Source organism: Numida meleagris, chromosome 14 (assembly GCF_002078875.1).
Source record: "Numida meleagris isolate 19003 breed g44 Domestic line chromosome 14, NumMel1.0, whole genome shotgun sequence".
Lineage (NCBI taxonomy): Eukaryota > Metazoa > Chordata > Aves > Galliformes > Numididae > Numida > Numida meleagris.
In genome coordinates, this window is record NC_034422.1 from 8978796 (window position 1) to 9000141 (window position 21346).

At 41.9% G+C, this 21346-nt stretch overlaps 1 protein-coding gene across 2 annotated transcripts in view; it reads right to left on the bottom strand.

The window, feature by feature from the left end:
- BCR (BCR, RhoGEF and GTPase activating protein) overlaps positions 1-21346 on the bottom strand; it is a 99852-nt gene that overhangs the window by 42986 nt on the left and 35520 nt on the right. For both annotated transcript variants that reach the window (XM_021412839.1, XM_021412840.1), the window contains exon 2: positions 8263-8447. In XM_021412839.1, coding sequence (XP_021268514.1) covers positions 8263-8447 — 185 coding nt within the window. The remainder of the gene's footprint in view (positions 1-8262; positions 8448-21346) is intronic.

Here is a 21346-nt window from a genome sequence, read left to right on the forward strand (position 1 = left end):
CACCATGCTAAGAAAGAAATGGATCCTCACGCTCCCAGATATTTTTGGATTCAGTGTCATCAATAACAACCCTGATTTTCGAACGCTTTCATTACATTCATAAGCTATTTTCTAGGCTAAAAGACTTTGCAGCAACTACTTAATAAAAATTTTGTGAGGTGTCAAATACCACTAACACCTCTTAAAGGAAAGTGACAGACAGAAGCTGTTCTAAGGATAAGAGTAAAATGTACATGCACGTCATGCGCTACATGGAAAAAAATGGTCTTTGCATCCCACCTTTCAGCAAGGTTCAGTAAGAACCGCAGTGCCTCTCAAGATCTTGAAAGGGCATCTGAGAGAAGGAGCTTGTAATTCAGCAGACGCATTCAAAAGATTTAAGAGAAACACCAGTGACAAAGTAACTACATGGTGAAAGGAACAAAGGAACACGGCAACAGATTTCGGTGCATCTATACGGCATGTGTTACAGCTCAATCAGAAGTCTGTAACATTATGACCGTTCCTTACAGTTTCTGTACTGGCAGCACTTGGATGTCCACTCAGGCACCACTGTTAGGCATGGTACATGCACGTAATGCAGAAAGACAGCACCAAGATGTTTAACAAAGATTTCTTTCATTTAAAGAGGCATCTAGCTGCCTGCATGAAGCTCCTGGGAGCCCTGGTGCAAGAGAAACACTGATCGCTTGGTTTCCGAAGGCTTCTTCAAAGGTTTACAAAAGAAAAATGCAGCTTCACATAGAAGCATCAGAAAACAACTCACAGTGCTCCAAAGTCCCCACTGCTGAGGATGAAGCAACTGGTCAATATTGACACAGTGCTATAATTACATCTAGCAGGTTCTCCTGGAGGAGGTGAGGGCTTAAAAACCAGCTGGGTATGTTTGTAACATCTGTGAAGAGCACCACACGATGACAAGTAGCTTAAACGTTTCAAACTTCCCCACTGCAACTGTGACACAACAGCTTTCATTATAGCACTGAAAACAGCTTTCCACTTCACAAATAAAAGCTTTGATTTATAAGCCAGTTCTTGCTGGGCATCGTCAGCTGACAGAGACAGCACTTTCTGCCTGAATGTTAATTTCCTCTCAAAGAGATTTGCTTTTAGGGAGACAAACATCTCCCAGGACACACTACAGGCTCTCCTTCCTGGCCATTACCACAAGGTCACATTGAGAAGCCCACAGTATTGTCCTAACTCTTTTTATAGCAGCATTTTCCAAGTATGACGCTTACAAAACTACAGCCTCAGATCCAGCCAGCCAGAACAAGGCCTAGCTGCTTTGAGCCACAGTGCAGCAGTTGCTGAGGAAACCCTCAGGGGATTTTACCCAACAATTGCAGAGCACACGGCAAGGTTTCCAATGCAATACCTTCAATTTACACACAGATTCCTCAAATGTGAAAAAATGATCTCCTGCTGCGTCAGGGGTCAATGTGACACCACGCTGCTGTCTCCATTGTGCTGCCACTGTGTATTTCCTCCTGAGAAGCAGTGCCCTGACACGAGCATCCCGCTGGGTTTGGCCTCTTCTGACAATGTCATCTGATGCACCAAGCAGCAGCTCTTGCTGCTAGGACTTCTGGAAACCAGCCTCAGAGTGCTTTTAAGTTATTCTTGTCGTGAAACTTATACAATGACTGAGAAACTCATTGGGAACTAGTGCCAAAATCAGGAAGAAGAGAAACAAGTTTATTATTTGGTACCACGATATTTCTTGCTTACAGAATTGGAAACAGGCTCACCTGCTCACTCAAAACAAGTCAGAGCAATCAGCGGGCAAAGACGCTGCAATACTGCCTTCTGCTCTCCCCTTAAAGCACGCGAAAACATGATGCACCCAGGGCCAAGGGCAATTTCTGCTTTGGCCATATCTGAAGGAAGGGGAACAAAGAGCAACCTTGTAACCACAAAGCCTCACTCACTGCTTTGTTTCTGTGCTCCAGGCAGAACAGCAGCTAAGAGAGGCAACATCCTGGGCCTAGGAGGCACCACCCAGACATCCACAGGTTTGGAGAGATCTGCCGAGGCTGGGAACTCACTTCCCTTACCCTGGCAGGAAGCAGTCTGAAATCTCTGAGCTGCCTGTGGCAAGGGGAGGAGCTGATACTACATCCAGCAGATCACATTAGCTAGGGCAACATACACCTCTTAACCAAGGCACAGATGGGATGCTCCCAGCAGGATGTGGGAATGGCCCACGCTGGCAAACTCTAACCACCAAGCAGAGAACTGCAGGTGGTCAGCAGTCCGTCCCAGGCTTCCTACCTGCCTTGGTTAGCCTGTTCTTGACCAGTACAAGTCTAACTAGTATTTCATGTTCTGATTCTGCCCCTACCTTTTTGATGCAAGCATCCCTTTCTAGCCTTTCCCCCTTGCCCTTCCACCTTTTGACTGTCTCTCTACCCACAGGTTTAGGAATTAATCTGTTTTATAAAACTATACTAGGGGAGCAGCCACAGCATTCCTGCCTGTGTGCCATGGGAGCTGTGAGGATCCAAGAAGCAGCCAGCTCAGGACAAAGCAAGCTAGAAATCAGTGCTTTGTTCCCACCTCTAATGAACTACTAAGTATATATATACGTGTGTGTGTGTGTGTGTGTGTGTGTGTGTAAATAAATAAATACGTATAAAAGGGAGGGAAAGTGGAAAACAACGTAAAGAAAATTTCATGGGTATTTCATGCCTATAATGTTCTGCTGTTTTATTCTCAGCTGGGTGGTGCATCTTGCTATTACAGTGATTTAAAAGCAAAAGACTGAGTCACAATCATAAATAAAATTTTGCAGCCTGAATCAAGGCCAGTCAGAGTGGTTAGCAGCATTAAAGCTAGTAGAGAGTGTGCATATGCTGGCCTGAAGCCATGGCTGTTTTGAATGTGTTTACAGCTTGTCAGCCCAAGTACTGTAGTTTACTAAGCAGGCTGGCACTGCTCATTGTATTCAATTATGGCAAACCTGAGATCCACCAGCTCCAAGGACTAGACAACTTCAGCTCTTCCTGACTCTTTTTAAAGAGTTCAGAGGTTTGTGGTTGTTATTTAAATTAACAGCAATAATTGTTTTATTGCAAATGTTAAAAGAACAGAGATCAAGAATCTAGAAACCACCATGTGTAAGATCTGGTGAAGTGGTTGCTGCCAGAACAGCTCTGTAAAGAAAACCAGCGCTTCAAAGTGGGTGTATAAAAGGCACGTTAACTCTCAGACCTTCCTTTAGTACAGTGTGTTCATATGCTGTGCAATGAACGTGTTCAAAGGAGAGGTTTCCCATAAGGACAGCTCAGAATCTCATAGACAAGCTAACATCCTGTGAAAGAGAAAAAAAAACCCGTGCATTTTAATTTTTAAAGTGTAAATATCTTTGAAAGCATCTGCCAAGCAGCCCGGAGGTGTCCTATTGTCTAGGTGATATTAAGCAGGGCTAATTCTGCAATCAATCCAATCATGCTCCGTGCAGGGGAAGGAGCAGGGACAGGAGCCAACATTCTTTATAACATCAGCATTGATGTGCCATCTCTCCTCAGGAAGGGCTGTACATCCAGGCAGAGCCCTTTAGCAGCACAGAATTGGAGAAGAAAGAGTTGCATCTGCTGGGGGTGGTGAGAGAAAAGTGGCATTATATTAAAAAATAAATAAATGAAAACAAATATCAAATATCAAGATGAAGAAAGAAGGATTTGGAAATGCTGGAGAGGAGAGGAAAAGCCAGCAACAGTAATACTAAGCAGAGCTGTAAGACAAGTAATCTCATTTATTGATGTAGATTCAGAGGTCAATTTTTCTCTTCCTCGTCCTCCTGTGCTTTCCCAGTTTGTCAGGACTCAACTTCAGTAGGATAACAGTACACATTCCTCCTATTTTGCAAATAAAAATGTCAGATGAAGCAAAGTTTGACTGTTCTGCTCCAGACAGATCCTGACAGGAAGCTTACACAGACATGCCAGTTTTCACTCCCCTCCGTGGTCCGGGGAGCCTGAGCCCTTTCACTTCGCTAGACTCAACTGGTGAACAACAGAGCAAACAACAAAAGATACGCTCTACATATTTGTATTATCATCTTTTCATTAAAGAACAATTTAACATCTCAGAATGTTCAGAGGAGCAGCATTTTAATTTTGTTGAAGCACTTTTAATCTTGATAAGAAATCAAGGTGCTAAGCATGTTGTTACTAGGAATTAGCTGCTCAGCTTCAGCACTCCTTGGCAATAAACTCTCCTCCAGAGCAGGGTGCCAGCTGTCCCAACGCCTTCCTCTGTCCTCCTCTACGTAGCTATCCACTCCACTTTTTACCCGAGTGTATGTGTAGACCAGAAACATTCTTGCCCTTCCCGCTCTAAGCGTCTGAATTAATACTACCTATTACGCTGCCCGACACCTTCTGAAGCTACCAGTTCTGTTTTATTTGGTAAACATTCAGTTTGACGTTTTCCAAAAGTTTCCAGAATTTTTGGAAAGTTCAATAACAACAGTTCAACTGTTCGGGAAAATTAAATAACTTCTTGACTTAAATAAACAAACTTACATTTATTTTTCCATTTTCATCTTTCCCTTGTAGGTTTGCTTCAGAGCAACAAAGTTTGGCAGAAGCACTGGCTTTATGCCAAGACATGCTTCCACATCTCAGTGTGAGATCCTGGAAGAGCCAGTAGAGGGGGTACAACCTAGATTGCTCAGTGCAAACATCTGTTAAGGCCTCCTTACCACAAAAATGATGAGTTGGGATGTTGAGACGCACATTACAAACGCCCTTGTTGTTTATATCCTCTCTCAATGAAAGACAAAACTAAGGCTGGTGTACCTCATCACTCTCCTTGGATAGGACCAGATGTTCGAGTGATGGACACAAAGCAGGGGAAACAGAAATACACAAAATGCAGTTGAGTTTGTACAGTTTGAATGCAGACCAGTCAGCTTCTTTTAGTCTACTTACATGATGCAAGTGCAAGAGGGAATCAGAAAACAGATCCCAAGTGACAAAGATTGAGAATAATAACCTTCTGGAAGTCAGCTTGCGCTCCACGCTTCCTGGAACAAAGGACATGAGGTGCTGGGAGTCTGTCACCTCACAGGCTGAGGGAACATGAAGCCCCTCTACATGTAGCCCAGGAGGTATCCCCTTGGTTTCTTTTGGAACAAGACACTGCTTTTGTCACTCTGCATCTTCTCTGTGTTGGCTGGGTAGACCAAGTGGAGGCCATCCTGACACACTATCCAACCAAACACTACAGCTGCTGCCAGAAGACATCCCTTTGATAAAAAATGTCAAAGGACAATGTTCTCAATGTTCAGATATCAATGATCCGATCTCTGAAAGCAAGACTGTTCTGATGAATAAGGCAAATGAACAACATCAGAATGCTGCCGTGTCTGTGATGCTAAATGAATCAGTCATAATCACATTAAAAAAAAAATACATCATTGTTTGCATGCTTTTCATCTAGGTGTCTGACTGAAGTGCTGCTAGCCCTTGGCTGCAAGTGAAATCAAAGGAATTCTTCTTTGAACGTAAAGAACGCATTAGAGGTTAGAACCTGGTTTTGTGGAACATTAGGCACCTCACATTAAGGACCCAAAATTAGCAGATGCATTTCCTATAATCTCTCTGCCTTCATTACCTGTGATAAGTGGACATGCTATCTTCTTATCTCACAGGAACACTGCAGGGATAATTAAGACCTGCGTAGCATTCCAATAGCATTTGGAATTAATGCCCATGTCCAAAGGAAATGAGTAGTTGTGTACTCAGAACTGCGTTTAAAGTGTTCCATACACATATAGCAATAAAATACTGAATCCAGTGAGCATTAGTTACTACATGCACCAAGTAATGCAGAAAGTCCATACAGAAATAGGACAATTGTGTAATTTAAATTAGACTCAAGGCTATCTGCACAAGGCAGGACTGCACAGTCAGTAATTTTTTCCACTTCTGAACAACCTCACAATTTTCGTATTTTGACAAAATGGTATATATATGGCAACTGTTATGTTGTTATATACAGTCAATGTTGATTTCTAGACTCTGGCCATGATAATCGAAGTAATTGCACGCACATAAGAAGAGAGGACAGGGGACAACTATAGAAGCAAGCCCGCAAACAAAAAAGTTTTCTGCTAATGAGGTGTAGTGAGGAGAAAAAAAAAAAGACTGTGTCCTGGTATTTCAGGGTTCTGATCCAACACAATTTAAACACACAGTGCTGAGCAAAGTATATGACACTTAATTTTGTTACTGATGTCTTTTCCACTACAGCTGAAAACATAATTACAGTAAAACTCATCTAACAACTTGTGACAAAGTTTAACTTGTTCAGGAAATAGCATAACCATTTATAAACTAATCCCTTCCTCCTTCGTGTTGTGCACCTTCCTTCATGAGCAGCATTGCCAGTTGTGGACTAATTACAGCCATGATCAGCTGAAGCAGTTGAGGTTCATTATTAAAAGCCTAATCTGTATCAGTATCCCTCCTTTTCTGGAAACAATAAAACATCTTTTTATAGTCAGAGAGAAGAAAGCAGCCATTTACAAGTAATTTTTTTTTTTAAAGGGCAGTCTTCTAGCATTGTTAAGACAACTCTAAGTTATCTACTACTATTAAATGCTTACAAGGTGATATTCAAATAAATCAAGAACAAGATGGAACATGTGGCAGTTTCTCTTTCAGGCCTACAGCTACAGACACTATGACAACTGATTCTTTGACTCAGCCATATGAAGTCAAATAGCATTTTCCCTTTAACCTAAGAAACATAACCTGAAAACCTTAAGCCAATACTGAAATATTCTTTGAGCTTTTGAAATTATTAATGATCATTTCTTCATTCAAGAGGCTTCTGCATATCACAGGAGTTCTCATTCTGAGAGATTAAAAAAAAAACACATCTCCGAGTTAATAGGCAAAAGCAGAAGCAGCCAGCTATATGATATTACACTAACCAATAAAAATGATAGAAGGATGGATAAAATGAATGCTAAACAGCAATGGTTTGTGGAATTTGTCAGACTCTTGAAATCATTTTGATATAAGATAAATAAAACTGTCTGATAAAGGTGTTGATTTACATGTATACTGATATCTGTAAAATATCCATCATCTTCTCCCACGACACTTTGATTAATAGCACAGAATAATACAAAGTCAACACAAATTAAACAACTTAAATGACAGATTTCAAAGTGTCATTTGCAAACCAGGAATTCAAGGTTAGTTGGCTACACTGTCTTAGAAATATGGTAGGAAGAAAGCAAGAGTTGTCTTTGTGCTATTAAGTATTTTTATGAACGAACTGGGGAAACCAAAAGTCTGCAGACGACAAAGATTTTCAAAGAAACACCAATTTGGTATTGAAGTGCTCTGTAATTTAGAAAGCAAAAGGATAAAAACGACAAACAACAGCTGAAAGGCAAACAGATCAATTCAAGTTAAGTATAAGAGATTTTTGACTGAAGAGAGCAGTTGATAGTTATTTACCAAAGCAAGTGGCAGATTCTCTATCAAGACTAAAAACACAAACACAAAAATAAATTCATCAAGTTCTAAACTACAGCCATGCCACTGAAGCAAAAATAATGCAAGATAGCCTGGAATGGCCACACAAAAACCACAAGTCAAGCTAGTCGGTCAATTCTGACAAAAAGCTCAGAAGGGACTATATGCATTTAGTAAACAGTAAAAGTTCTTATGATAAACAGCCATCTCCCACCCAAGCCACAAAAGTTCAGAGCTGACAATGTTAATTCCTCTTACTCCATTTTCATAGGGCAATAGAAATGGATTGTATATTCTAGATGCTTTATCAAAGCCTGTAATGTACCTGAAAGTAATTAATTTTCCTTGCGTAAGGCAACGACAACCCACATACACAGATGCACACATTGAACACAACCTCCTAAATACATTTATGCTTTAGGATCTTTTGGTCCAGGATCCCCTTTTCCAAAATATCTGGTATTTAGAGACTTTTTAGCAGCATTTAAGCCTCCCTTTACTTCAACACAATAAAATTCAAAGTGTGAAAAAATGAGTTAAAATCATACACACAACACTTATTTCTGAAGTTCAGGCTGAACATCAGTCAAAAGTCTCAATTTAACATTAAATATACAATATAGTAGTACATGACTGATACCGTATCAACTAATCTGTCTTACCATGCTAGTCGCCCCTCTATTAAAGCAGTAGCCCCTCCCCCCCCTTAAAGCAGTCTACCCCTTCCAACTCTACAACTCCAAAAAGGCAGGAAGGGACTCACTGATTTTGTAGATTCCAGAGATCCTGAAGATAGGGTGTCTCGGCTGCCTCGACTCTTGGAACTGAGATGGGGGGAAGATGATGGCGAGTCATCGATATAGGGCATCATATCATGATGCCGCCTCTGTTCTTCAGCACGGTCTGCATCATACGCATAGCTAGGTGGTGTGCCACTGAATGAAGCATCTGTAAGACACGGGAGAAAAATCTGTCTGGTCAGAGTCAAACTGGACATGAGACAGGCTGGTCAGCCAAGGTACTGCCGGTCTCCCAGCTATTTAATTTACTGATAAGCAATCACAGAATCGGTGATAGCTAAACACAGATCAAGTGGAAGCATAAATTTAATTAAACTCACGTCACCAAACATTCACTTCAATCATCTCAAGTCCTAAAAGGCAAAGTCCTTTCTAATATCTAACATCAGTGTTATGAAATTACAGCTCTTTCCTCCAAATTTTGTTTCAAAAGTATTAGCATTAAAGTAAGAACTTTTACAGGCTCCATACAAGTTACACAGTCTGGGTCTGTGAATGTAGTGGGTTGGAGTAACAGCCTCTGCTACTTTCTTATTTTTCCGTGGAAACGAACAGATGATGTCCCTGACTGTTTAGCAGTCATTGATAACGCAGAGCTTAGGAGATGAACAGTTGGACTTGATGATCTTGAAGGTCTTTTCCAATGTAAACGATTCACTGACTCTGTAATTCTCTTCAGACCTCCTAGGAACAAGAGGACTAGGAAAGAAAGGTCTTACATGTCAAGTGAACAGGCCTGCTGCCAAAAATAAAACTCTAAGAGGTCCTCTACTACTGGCTGCCTTCCTCCTCAATTCTAATTCCCTAAGCAAATAAACAATCACTCTCCTCCTCTCCAGTACCCCCTCAAAATAAAAAAATAAAATAAAATAAAAATTCAATTGTGGTATGAAGAATCAAATTAACCATTATTTTATGAGCTAATTGTGAATTTCTACAGGAAAGATGAGTGGTAAAATTGATTCTGGTATCTTTGGCAGTTGAGAGTGTTTCTGCAAAAATCCGTATTGAGGACACACACACTGCACAGAACAGCTCCCTGTGCTATAAATTAAAAGGTCTTTTACCTCTCTGCACAAATACACACAGAGGATGTACATTTGCTTTCTGCACAGTGGCACAGAATCACATCTGTCTTGCCCAAGGGAAGCTGGAAACAACTTTTCATGTTGCTGATACTTCCCATGAGATGCATTTTCACCTGTCAGTGTTCAGAAGTGTGAGCAGCGATAGCCATGCCCAGGCCATGGCAGAATTCCTCTGCTGCTTTCAGTTACAAGCCACTGATTGCAACTCTTCTCCCCAAACTGAAGAATAACTACAGGCAGACAAGCTACATCCACTTCTACTGTAGCAGGCAAGCCTAATGAAGATAAAGCTATAAACAAGGATTTTTTTTTTTTGTCTTATAAAGTTTAAGATTTTGCATTAAATTCACACTGGAACACAATTTTTACTTGTAGAACTAGTTTCTACTTGTTTTCACATATCTAGGTTCTGCAAAAGTAATAAGCAGCAGCTGCCAAGCATACTAATAATCCTGTTACACATCACCAAGGCAGGGTGGAGGAGTAACATTTTAAAGCCCACTTTCCTCCTTCACAGTAAACTCAGTTAAAGCATGACTCATTCCAGCAAAGGATGTGAACTTTGTGTGAAACAGAATAAAACTTGATCCATGTGGCTTATTCAGGAGGGAGAGCTGGTCCAGGGAATTTATGCAAACAATATACTGAAAACCCAACAATAAACTCACTGTAGAAGAGAGCCTCTGTCTCAATTTGTACCAAATACCACCCAGCTAAATAACTGCTGTATATGAGGCCTTCAGGCTGCTGAGTGACCATGGCAATATTATTTTAACAAGCTCAGTGAGTTTTGTGTCACCCACCCCCTCATGGTGTTACCTTGTGCTTAAGCTCTCAGTTTCTCAAACTTTTAGACTTTTAGATTGTGCAAGACCACAGGAATGGGGATGGAGAGGAAGAAAAAAAAGTAGTAGTACATATTCTCTGGAGTGGACTTTTATCAATGTGTCAGAGACTTTCCAGATTTTGAGCTGTTTAGAACTCATCCTATTAAGTTAATTTGGTAAATGGAGGCTTGAAATAGAGTTGCTACAGTAAGGATGATCAGTCACAAACAAAAGAGATTTTAGATAACTTGGATAATGCCCACATATCAGCAAGCCAAACAAATCACAAATCTCATGCTTGAATTGTCAGGAGCCCTTTAGCTAAAAGAATACGGAAGAGAGGATATCATGGCCCTCATGATTCCACTCCTCAAACAGGTAAGGAAACACTGAAAGAAATCAGCAGAAATAACCTCCACCACACACAAGATGATTGGTCTTCTGTTTGGTCACAAGACACGTTTAAGGACCATTCTGACTCCAGAAATGAGAATTTTATGTAGGAGACAACCATTCTTCTTCCTTCCACCTCTACAGGATTTATGTCATATTAAAAAATAAATAAAAATGTAACACCAGGCAACTTCACTGGAGGAATGTAGATACCTGATTTCCATTGAATTATCCCTCCTGCAGCCAAGAAGCCTGAAAAATATTACTGATAATTTAACACTTGCTTTATCCACAGAGGAACATCAGTACAGGGTGCTTATGTCAGGTTCATGTCTTTGATCAAGGAAGAATTTCTTCAAACTACTATTCAAACCAGTTTCCCCTGCACACATGCAGGAACAAGACCCGGTTGCTGTGCAGAAATGAAGGCAGGAATATTTCTTTCACTCCCAGTGCTCACTTTCTAATTTTATGGTTTGCTCCATTTCTGTTAACGGAGAAGTAAACTCCACCTAGAATATATCAGCAGAAAGGCTTGCAGGGAACCACACTATTTTCATTTTCCTCATTTTCTCCTGCTAAGAAGTAGGCTTTGTATTTCTAATTTCCATAACACATTTTGTCTCCTACTACTCAGGGAAATCTTTATCTGAAAGGAAAGGGAAGATGGAAGACTTGGGTTAGGAAGAAGAGATTTATTCCCAGCACTACGTAAAGATTCAGTTTACCTTTGCATCATTCACTTTGTCTCTCCATCCATGAAAAGGAAAATAAGACCTCTCAGCAAGGAATGAAGCGTATCAACCCATCAGTGTCACAGACTGCCACAAGATACGTGCAGAGAAAGCTCCACATAGAATTTGAAACTTTAATACTGTACCCATAACACATTCAAAAGCTCAAAAACAGTTATAATCCCTCTTCTTCCTATTATTGTTGCACACAGCACTAAAATCCACCTACGGAGATTTTTAATTATCTCTGAGGCAGACAGACCTTCTTGCTTTTATTCCACCATTTATTCCAACAGAAGTATTACTCTAGCAAGATACACTAAGCAAGTCCTAACGCTAATAACAGGGAGACTCGCATCTCTGTGATTAAAGAGGCCACTGTTGCTAGGGAAACGAGGTTATTTGGATCTCCTACAGTCAGGCACAACTCTGCACAGGCTGTTCAGGCTCTACCTGGCAGCAGAAAGACTACAGCAGAGACTGGAGCCAGGAGCTCACCGGACACCTCCAGCTGCTCTGGGTGCCCCTCCTGTACATATAAGCAATCTCAAGGAGCAAAGCACCACTGTTGCTTTGGCTTGACCCACTGCATTTGACCTCTGCCAGCCAGGTGCCAATAAGCAACAAATGCTCACACTTCCCTCACCTCAGCAGCAGCTCTTCTCTTTTGGCAACTCAAAGTTGAGTTCCCCCCCATAAGGAAATCTGGCAGCTGAGACTGACCAAAATGAACCCTCTCACCACTAAACAGCAGCTATTTCTACCACTGACCCTCAGATATTCCCTTACAGTACCCCTCTCCTGCACCAGCACGTCGTCACGTTCAGTTAGCTACTTGGGGCTACAAAGGCTTTTCATCAGTTTTGCACACACTCAATGGTTACTTCCGCCTTCTGGTTCTGATGACAGTAGTCTCCCCGGCCTTGCTTTGTTTCAGTTTTTATGATCCTGCCACACCATCTTTTTCTTCAGTTATTGCTTCCATCCTCTCACCTCCCCCACCTTTCAGTTTGGTTTGCAACATTCCTTTTCTCTATTTTTCTGTTCCTTACCTCTTCTAAACTACTCCCCTCCCTCATTGCATCAAATTTCTCCTGGCTGGGAGAAAGGAGGAATCTAACAAACCTGCAGTCAGCTACAAATTCCCTGGCACCCAGTGGCTGCACAGCAGCACTGTTGCCTTGTCCAGCTGCCTACACCCCTCCCTGCTGTGTGTCACATTCATTCTTTGAGGGTATGAGATCAAGATAGAGATCTACCTTGCAAGCACGAAGGGAAAAAGAAATGAACTTCAAAGTTAAAAAGAAAGACTAGCTGCAGCTAATCTGGGGCCACACAATGGTTCAAGTGTCATACTTTCACAGCACCATCACAACATGCATAGCTGCTTGAGAGGCTTAACAGCAGCATGCAGAGAAGCTTCCAAGCTAGCTGTGCCCCAGCTAATCCCAGTAAAAGAGCAGCGAAGCCACAGCAGCCCAGACCTGTCTGCCTAAGTAAATACATAGAATCCTGAAGGGGGTGGGGGAGCTGGCTCATACCAAAGCCCCACATCACTGTGGCTTCATTGTAAATGGTACCAAGGCTAGCACAAGTTTGCAATGTCTATACTCACTCCAAAACATTCCTGCAGCTGCAGAGCAGAAGAGAGTTAAGGCAGTCTGCATGCTCTGACTGTGCATTTCTATGCCAAGGAATGTGCAAGGCCACGGTTTGATAAAGTACTGTCTTGGCAGCAAGAAGGGTCTAAGGTTTCTACCACCAAGCCATAAACCATGGCATGACCCTTTCCCTCTTATCCCCTCAGTTATACAGTCCCACAAATGGCTACAGCCCAGATAAAGAACTCAGTCAGCTCAAAGAAAAACATCTTCCACAATTCCCTTCTAAGCTGGATCAGCTCTCTGATCTAGTTCATGGCACAGAAATCCCACTAAAAGGACACAGGCATGGTGGATACAGAATAGGCATACCCAAAGCTTGTACAGCAGCTGAAAACAATGTATTAGCAAAGCACTGCTTGAGTTCCGTTTATGCAGAAGTTTAGTCAGTTCCTGGATTCTAGACGTGGCTGGCCTGGGGACAAATAACTTTCATGCAATCCTGTTTTGTTTTGGTTTTTTTTTGTAACCTTTAAGTTCCTAGTTTGCTCTCCCAACCCTAGCTCCAGCTTTTACATACCACCATTTGCTTGGTGATAAACAATACAGGTTCATGTCGTCGTATTTCTTAGTGCTGGCTGGGCTGCTCGGAGAAGGATCAGGGATTCATTCCCAGCGCTGAGCACATGTAGAAGTACATTTGTGTGGATGGGCTGTGAATGCAGTTGCCTAGGAAATACAGCAGCACATTCTAAAGAATAAAAATGTTAAACTATGGAAAACTGAGCATTTTGCTTATTTTCTTGACATCATCTGAATCATCATCTGCAAAACCAAGAGCAGCACACATAGACCTTAGCACAAAACTGAGATCCACTAACAATTATACTGTCTACCTATATCAGGAGCTTGTCCCAGAATGAAAACCAGGAATGGGGGGGGAGGGGAAGAAAGCAGCTGCATTTGCCATGTCAAATCCCTGTGGCTTTATTCTTCTTAGATTGATGAATAAAAGGCTCCACCAAGACACTAAACAGATTCAGAGCAAAGTCTCTTCCTACACAGAGAAGAGATACAATGCTGGAAGACAGTACACTTGAATATAAAGATGTTTAGTGTAACCTAAAGCCCTCAGTCAAATATAAAATCAAGTACATTTAGCAATATATATACACACACGTATGTATATATAAATAAAAACATAGTTCACAAATCCTTTCTTTAGTATTAGGTGAGCACGTCAACAGAGGCAAAAAGTAACAATAGTCTGCCTATGGCTTCAAACCATAGTCCCCTATAGAGCACATGAAGGGAATCCAACTTTCAGTGCTACCTGACTGACTTTTATCATGTGCCACAGAAGAAAAATATCCACACAGGATGATCTTTGTTACTACTGCCAAGCAACCTGTTTGGGAGCATGGTTGCAGAAGAACTGTGATGAAATACATAACACAGCCCACCCACAGGAAACACCCATCAACACACAGACGAGGCCGAGTTAAACAAGCAGTTTCATACAATAGAGCCAAGCTGCCATTTCCCCATCTGCAGGCAGACATGAAATGGGCTCTGGAAGCATGCTGTATGTTGATAACCTGCAGTGAAACTCTTTTGGGGATAGGATGCGAGTGGAGAGGTACCCCAGGAAGATGGCTTTCTAAACGCAAAGCTGGACACTGGAATGGCAACTTCAGGTTATATCACAACCAGAAGAGTAGTTCTGTGCATTCAAAAACTGAGCAGATCTTCCAGAACTCACCATACTCATTTCAGGTTTGTGTTCTCCCCTCGCCCGTTTTCTTTGAAGCATAATGGGGTGCATGTGTGTGCATGCATGCAGTGATTGAGAACTGCATTTTATTTTTGAAACGGAAGACTGAAAAAGCAATGTACCTTACACATGGAAGCAGCAAGACAGCTGGTGGTTCTCCCTTCACCCTCCCTTCCTCCCCCAGGGGATCCTGGGCTACAGGCTTTAACCAGCCCCCAAGAAACTTATGTCTGTGCCACAGATGAGCTTTATCCCTATAGCAGACAGTGCCGTAAGTCCTTAGGAGATGAATTAACTGCAGTCCACTTTTAATCTTTTAGGTGTGCTGAACTCAGATCATTAAGTCTAAAAAAGAAGACCAGATATCTGTAACATGCCCACATGGTGTTCTACGAAGAGTTCGAGCAGAGACTAGACAATAGGTTTGATCAGTTTGTAGCAGTCTATTACTGATACATGCTGTTGCGTTTTGCTCTGATTGAAATTTTCCTGCAGACAGATTTAATGTTCACACAGATCTAATGCCTACGCAGACTGAAGTTCCATGATCCAGCCATGAACTGCAAGTTGGAACTACTGAGACCGTTCTCAATTTCAAGGAAACTTAAAGGCACTCTCACAAAGGACAGAAAGAATTGCTCACTGAAGTTACTGAGAGAATTGCTAACATGAGAGAGAAATTCATGATGCTAACCCAGACACTGAGGAGGGTCCACCTTTACCCAGAGAAGACTGCACTGTCGCATGCAAATTCAAAGGATTTTCCTTCTGGCAGTCTACACAGATTGCTTGCTGTTTGACTTTGTTCCAGACAACTCTGGCTTAGCAACCAGGGAGTGCTGCACATTCAGGAGGGCAGACCAAGCTGTCACCCCCACACTGCATTCAGCCAGGCTTTCAAACCATATATGCCACAGAGGTCAGCAAGGGAAGAGTAGCAGCGATGTCAATTCCCATCTCTCTAAGACATCTGACACTTGACCATCTAATATTAGGATGGAAGCACAATCATCACATGCCACAAACTAGGCAGAGGAGTCCATCAGATACAACAGTTGGAAGCAGGAGGAAATCACGCTACGTGTTTTGAAGATATGGCCTTTCAAATACAAGGTGTCTCAATAGCACTTTGTAAAATTTAAGATCCTCTACAAGCAGACTGTACGTAACCAACATTGGCAAAGAAAGTTAGCCATAGTTACCACAGGAGGAGAGCCTTGAACATTTCTGATAGTTGACTATGCCTGTGGCCTACTGGCTTCCCACCAAGGCACTCAAAAGGGTTAATGACCATCATTTAGAGCCCTAAACATCAGTCAATAAACACACACGGATAGGAATGAGGTATGTTCACATAATCACTGGCTGCAAATAAGCTGCCAAGAGAAAAAGACTTTCTGATAAAACTTAAATTATATTCCATTCAAGGAAGCACGGGAGAATAGTTAACTCACAGGTCAGGACATAACCCAAAACAGTGAAACTCCTGTTGCCTTTTTTCTTTTCTTACTCTTTCTCCTAAATATTTAGCACTAAGTCACACGGTGCAATGTAACCCCCATAATATGGATGAACTCATGCCTTCAATGCAGCAGAAACTGAATATGTTTCCATCCAGGGCCTACAGCTTTAGATTCCTCTCCTGTTCTATGTTTTCCCAGGCAGGGTGGAAACATTTCCATGTTCAGTTCATTTTGGCAGACAGGCCATTAGATGTTCTTGGCAAAGCAAGTCCCAGAGCAAACCAGAATGCTTTACCAGTTCTCTTTTCCATTCCTTATTACAAGATTGTGCGCAAAGTTTAGCTGCTTTGATTCACTACAATCCTAGTAGGCAGAAAATTAGTAGACATTTTAGGTCTAGTCCTTAAGAACTGAAGCCTTTTGTCACTATGAAAGTACAAGGACAGGTTGATTCATCCACAAGTGAATGCAGGTTTACAGGAAAGGCACCACAAACTTTAGCAGCGACTAGATCAGACGTGCAAGCTGACTATAATGAGTAAAAGTTTTCCATGAAAAAAATAAGGTAAAAAAGCAAAACAAAAAACAAACAACAACAAAAAAACCACAAAACAAGAAATAACAAACTACAGACAGCTATAAGGAGAAGAGCTAAGAAGTCAGAATATTTCCCAACAAAAGTAGGAGCTGCATTAGGAGATGTAAAGTTTCAGGATTCCAGCAGTCTCCAATTTCTTTGCAGGCCTGTACCCACATCTCCCCCATTGTCCCATAATGTCCCATAACAGATCTGTTTGCAGGGAGCACAGCAAACCACAGCAGGAGCTGGCCAGGCTAAAAATAACTGGAGAAGAGTGTTATTTTATAACACAAAGTGGTTCCTTCTTCCATGTCACTGATCATCTCCGCAAAACGCATCAGCATAAACTGGGCACAGAGGTGGGATGGAACAAATGTGACTGTTCAGGTCAGCATTACTGCTGTGCTCTAAATAAAACCTTGGTTTTCCTTCTGAAAAGAAATCTAGCAACAAAGGCTAAAAGCAAACTGCATGTAGCAACCACATTTGGGAGGCTGCTTCTTCCTTGCCTACTGCGGCTCTATCATTTGTCTCATGAACGGATGAAAATTCCAGCAATGATCACCATACTATTTACCACTGTGTCTTCACAGTCGTTTCAGAGTTTTGCAGTCACTTCAAACAACATCTGACAACAGGATACTCCAGAGAAATAGAAAAGATTAGAAAATTTATAGAAACAAAATGGACCAGATTGCCACAGCAGGATCTGTTAGCAAGAAAACACCCCACAATGTATATGTCCCATTTCCTGTATTTAACTAGAGCAGGCCTAAAGTCCTGCCATGCAGAGAGGAAAGCGCCTGTTTAAACAAGGGTTTAACTGAAGAGACAGGTTTGTGAGGAGGGAAGGGAGGACCAAGCCTAGGCAGTGGGGGATATTTAAAATCTGTTAAAAAAAAAAAAAAGGCAGTAAACGATAAGAATACTGTTCCGTTTCCAGGTCTTCAGCCTCTCAAGATGAGTTGCTTTGGCTTTTTTTCAGATGGTTCTGTTTTCTCACTACTGCAGCTAGGACACTAAGAAGCAGATAAAGCTAGCCACTATTTTCCTGTTTACAGTGTAAATCTAGCCATTGACATCTTTCTTGTTAGACTGTTAAAAAAAAAAGCTATTGATTTATCACCTTGGCCTAGAACAAGCAACCCAAGCTAAATGCCTCGCTAGGCAGATGGCTCTGCCTACACCACAAACCTTTTCTGAACACAGCTGCTGCCCAAGCTCAGTGTCTTCCTGTCACCTGGCTGGAGAAAACAACTGCTTTGGTGTGGCTCATAACCATGACAAGGCAGTCAAAAAAGCTATTATTAGTATTATTTTTAATTGTAGGTGGAACACAGCTCCCCACCAACATAATAAACACTGTCTTATCCCCATCTCCTTTCCTTCAAACCTACTAGATAAGGTTAAGATTCATTCTGGGCTATTAAGTTCTCGTGTAACATACCATGTCTTTTTCTTCCAAATTACTTTTTCCCTTCAGAGCCTGTTTCTGGAGGTGTATATTCTCCTGTAATCATGAGCAAATTTGAAAAATACGATACAAATACAAGCAGCACAGCAGAGCCAGTCAGAGCTCTCAGTGAGGCTGTAGAGCAGATGAGAGGAAAGACCTCAGTCTGAGGCTATGGTGTTCTCCATCATACACCAACAATGCTGTTTTACACATCAACATCACTGACTGATTCACTGCTGTTCACATTTTACTAAAATATGGCAGGATAAGAGAGAGCTTGTTTTGGTAACACAGATATGTTACGTTACCATTTCATGAAGTCCCACCATTCACTAGCATTAATGAGCCAAGAAGCACCATGATTTTGAAGCCAGGCCAAGAGGATGTGCCAGTGAATTTGATCCAAAAGGAAACAGGACCACACCAGTTCTAACAGTCTCCCCAACAGCCTTCTTCTATACCATCCAAATTCGTGTACACAGTGCAGAGCTCCTGCTTGGACAGTAGATCTCAAAGCAAACGATCAGAGGTCTTCTTGCTCAGCAAGCCACACAGAGGTTTCACACAGCAACTTTGCACCAAGACTCCCTGTTAACGTTAAGGTGGGCTGGTGGGTGTGCAGATGCACACGGACTCCGGCAGGATCAGAGCTTAGCTGCCTGTGCAGACAGTTGTGACTGCCACATACAAACTTCAAGGGCACTGAGAAGCTGTAATTCAGATCAGCTGGTGCAGGAGACAAGGGCAAAGCAGGAGAGGGGCCTACCTATAAAAACAGCCCTCTGCTGCAGGCTCCAGAGAATTCTTTACATTACACTGCAGATGAGGTGGCTAAGGATTGTCAACAGTGAGGACTCATTCCCAGAAAAGTCACAGAAGAGAGGATTTCAGTATATATCCCTCCATCCCCACTTTCCTGCTCCAGGTCTTCTCTTTCCCTAGTGATGATTGAAGCTGATTAGAGAAACACTCTTATACTGGACATAGTATCAAAAATACTAAATATATTTTCTGCTGTTATTACTTTCATTTCCAAATCTCAGTGCTTAATAAAAACAGGTAAAGAGAACAGCTGAGCAGCTAGTCCTGAGCACAGCAAACCAGAAGTAGAGCCATAGAATGGGTTTGCCCTAGAGGGGCTAACTTAAAGCAAGAACTTAAAAACAATGTGGAAGCAAGGGGAAGATTTTCTCTATGTTGTTTTAAAGTTACTTTCTCCTCCTATTTCCAGTGGCATCTCTCTCCCAAAAAGAGAGGGACAACCGTTCCCCAAGAGGCAGCACTGAAATTTCAGAAGGACTGATAAACACAGTGGCCAGACACTGGCACATAAGGCCTGCTTCTGATTTCAAGCCTGAAAAAAGGAAAATAAATTAATTATGTACCAGAAATGCAATCTCAATCTACTTAGTAGATAATAACCTGGGGATCTCCTCCCTCCCCCTTTTACAATCAACATTTTGCTAGAGAACAAAGCATTAAAAAGGAAAAAAAGGGACAGTAGATGGAACAGGAGGCTGTCTTGCACCAGCAGTCAGACCACACAACTGCTCATGAACAGAGACCCACTAACAATGGGATCTGCCCAGGGCAGCTCCCAACAGGCAGATGGTGATCAGGAGCAACAGCCATTCTGCCAGGAACCCCTGAGCACCTCTCCCCTTTGTTCACTGCAGCAGTCAAACAAGGGGCTGAGAAGCATCTCGGTGGTTCAGGCTAAGCAATGAGCGAGGCCTAAATGCCCATGGCTGGAGCTTGAACAGCGGCCATGGAAACACAAGTTATCGGATGCTCTGTGTGAGCTGACATTCAAAACTGTGCTTTTACAGGTGAAGGAATCTACAATCCAAGAAGCACTAAGAGTAGCTCCAAGGGCCATCTATGGCTGCAAGGATTAAAAACCCCCAGATGAGACAAAATCTAAAATTTTCAAGCCTCAGACACAGGAGATCCAGAAGCCCTTTCTATGATGCGAGAGCTAACTACACTTTGTGCACAAACACATTACAAATACACTATGATCTCATCATCTTGACTGCACATTTGAGAAATGATAGAAAGCTAAGTGATTGTTTGGCCTCAGTTTTTAATGTTAGCACAGTTGGGAAAATATAAACTCACGTCATTTTCTATTGCACTGGAAGATGGATTTACCACACGTACTTCCAAACAACAGGTTTAGCAAAGGTGTCAGCCCAAGCTCCTCACATAGCCCGAAGGTATGCAGACAAAGATGTCAGATGTAATAAACTGCTTATTGAAAGGATCACTCACTTGAAAACAGAAGTCACCATCACGGTTATCCTCCCCATCAGAGGGAAAGGATCCAGACCATGCTTTCAGTCTTGACCAAACCAATTTGGGGTGGAAAAAGATTAGCCAGACACAGATACTCAGAACTGAGAAAACTCTGCACACAGCTAGTCTTTGTGACAGTAACAGAGCACACACCCAGAAGCATGGCTGCACTCCTCTACGCAGCACAGCTGGGGCATACTGGCTGCATTAAAGCTTAGCTGCCTCGGATCTTCACTCCTTTTTATAGAAAATGTATTTATTTACTTTAATTACTCGTCCTTCAAGTCATCTTTGCAGGCAAACATTTTGAGTGAAAACTTCAGAGGAAAGCCGAACCCTCTTAAAATAGAGTAAATGTAAAACCAGAAGCAAGTAAAACACAACAAGGGAAACATAAAGGAAGGCTTGTACACCAGCACTATATTTAGATACTGCTTTACTAGGACTTTTACAGAAACTTGGAAGACGCTTTGTGTTGATGCTTGGTCCAGCCTTAAAAAGCTTCAAGCAATTCACACAGCCCTGAAATAGAATTCTGACGTTTTGGACTGCAAACTGCACAAACCAGATACTGTTCAACAGCACAGTAACTGTTTTCTATACAGCTTCATCACACAGCTATGTTTCCTGGATTAATTCACTTTTATTTTCAGCAGCATTTTTAAACAGCAACTACACTGTATGACAGACTAATGCACTTTAAGTTTGAAATAACTGAAGAATTAATGGGACAAGACAAGATTCCTGACAATATTACTACAGCAGAAAAGCAGCAATACTACTTCTAAGTCTCTGTGTGGGACTGAGGCATCAAATTTGGTATCCACTTGCTT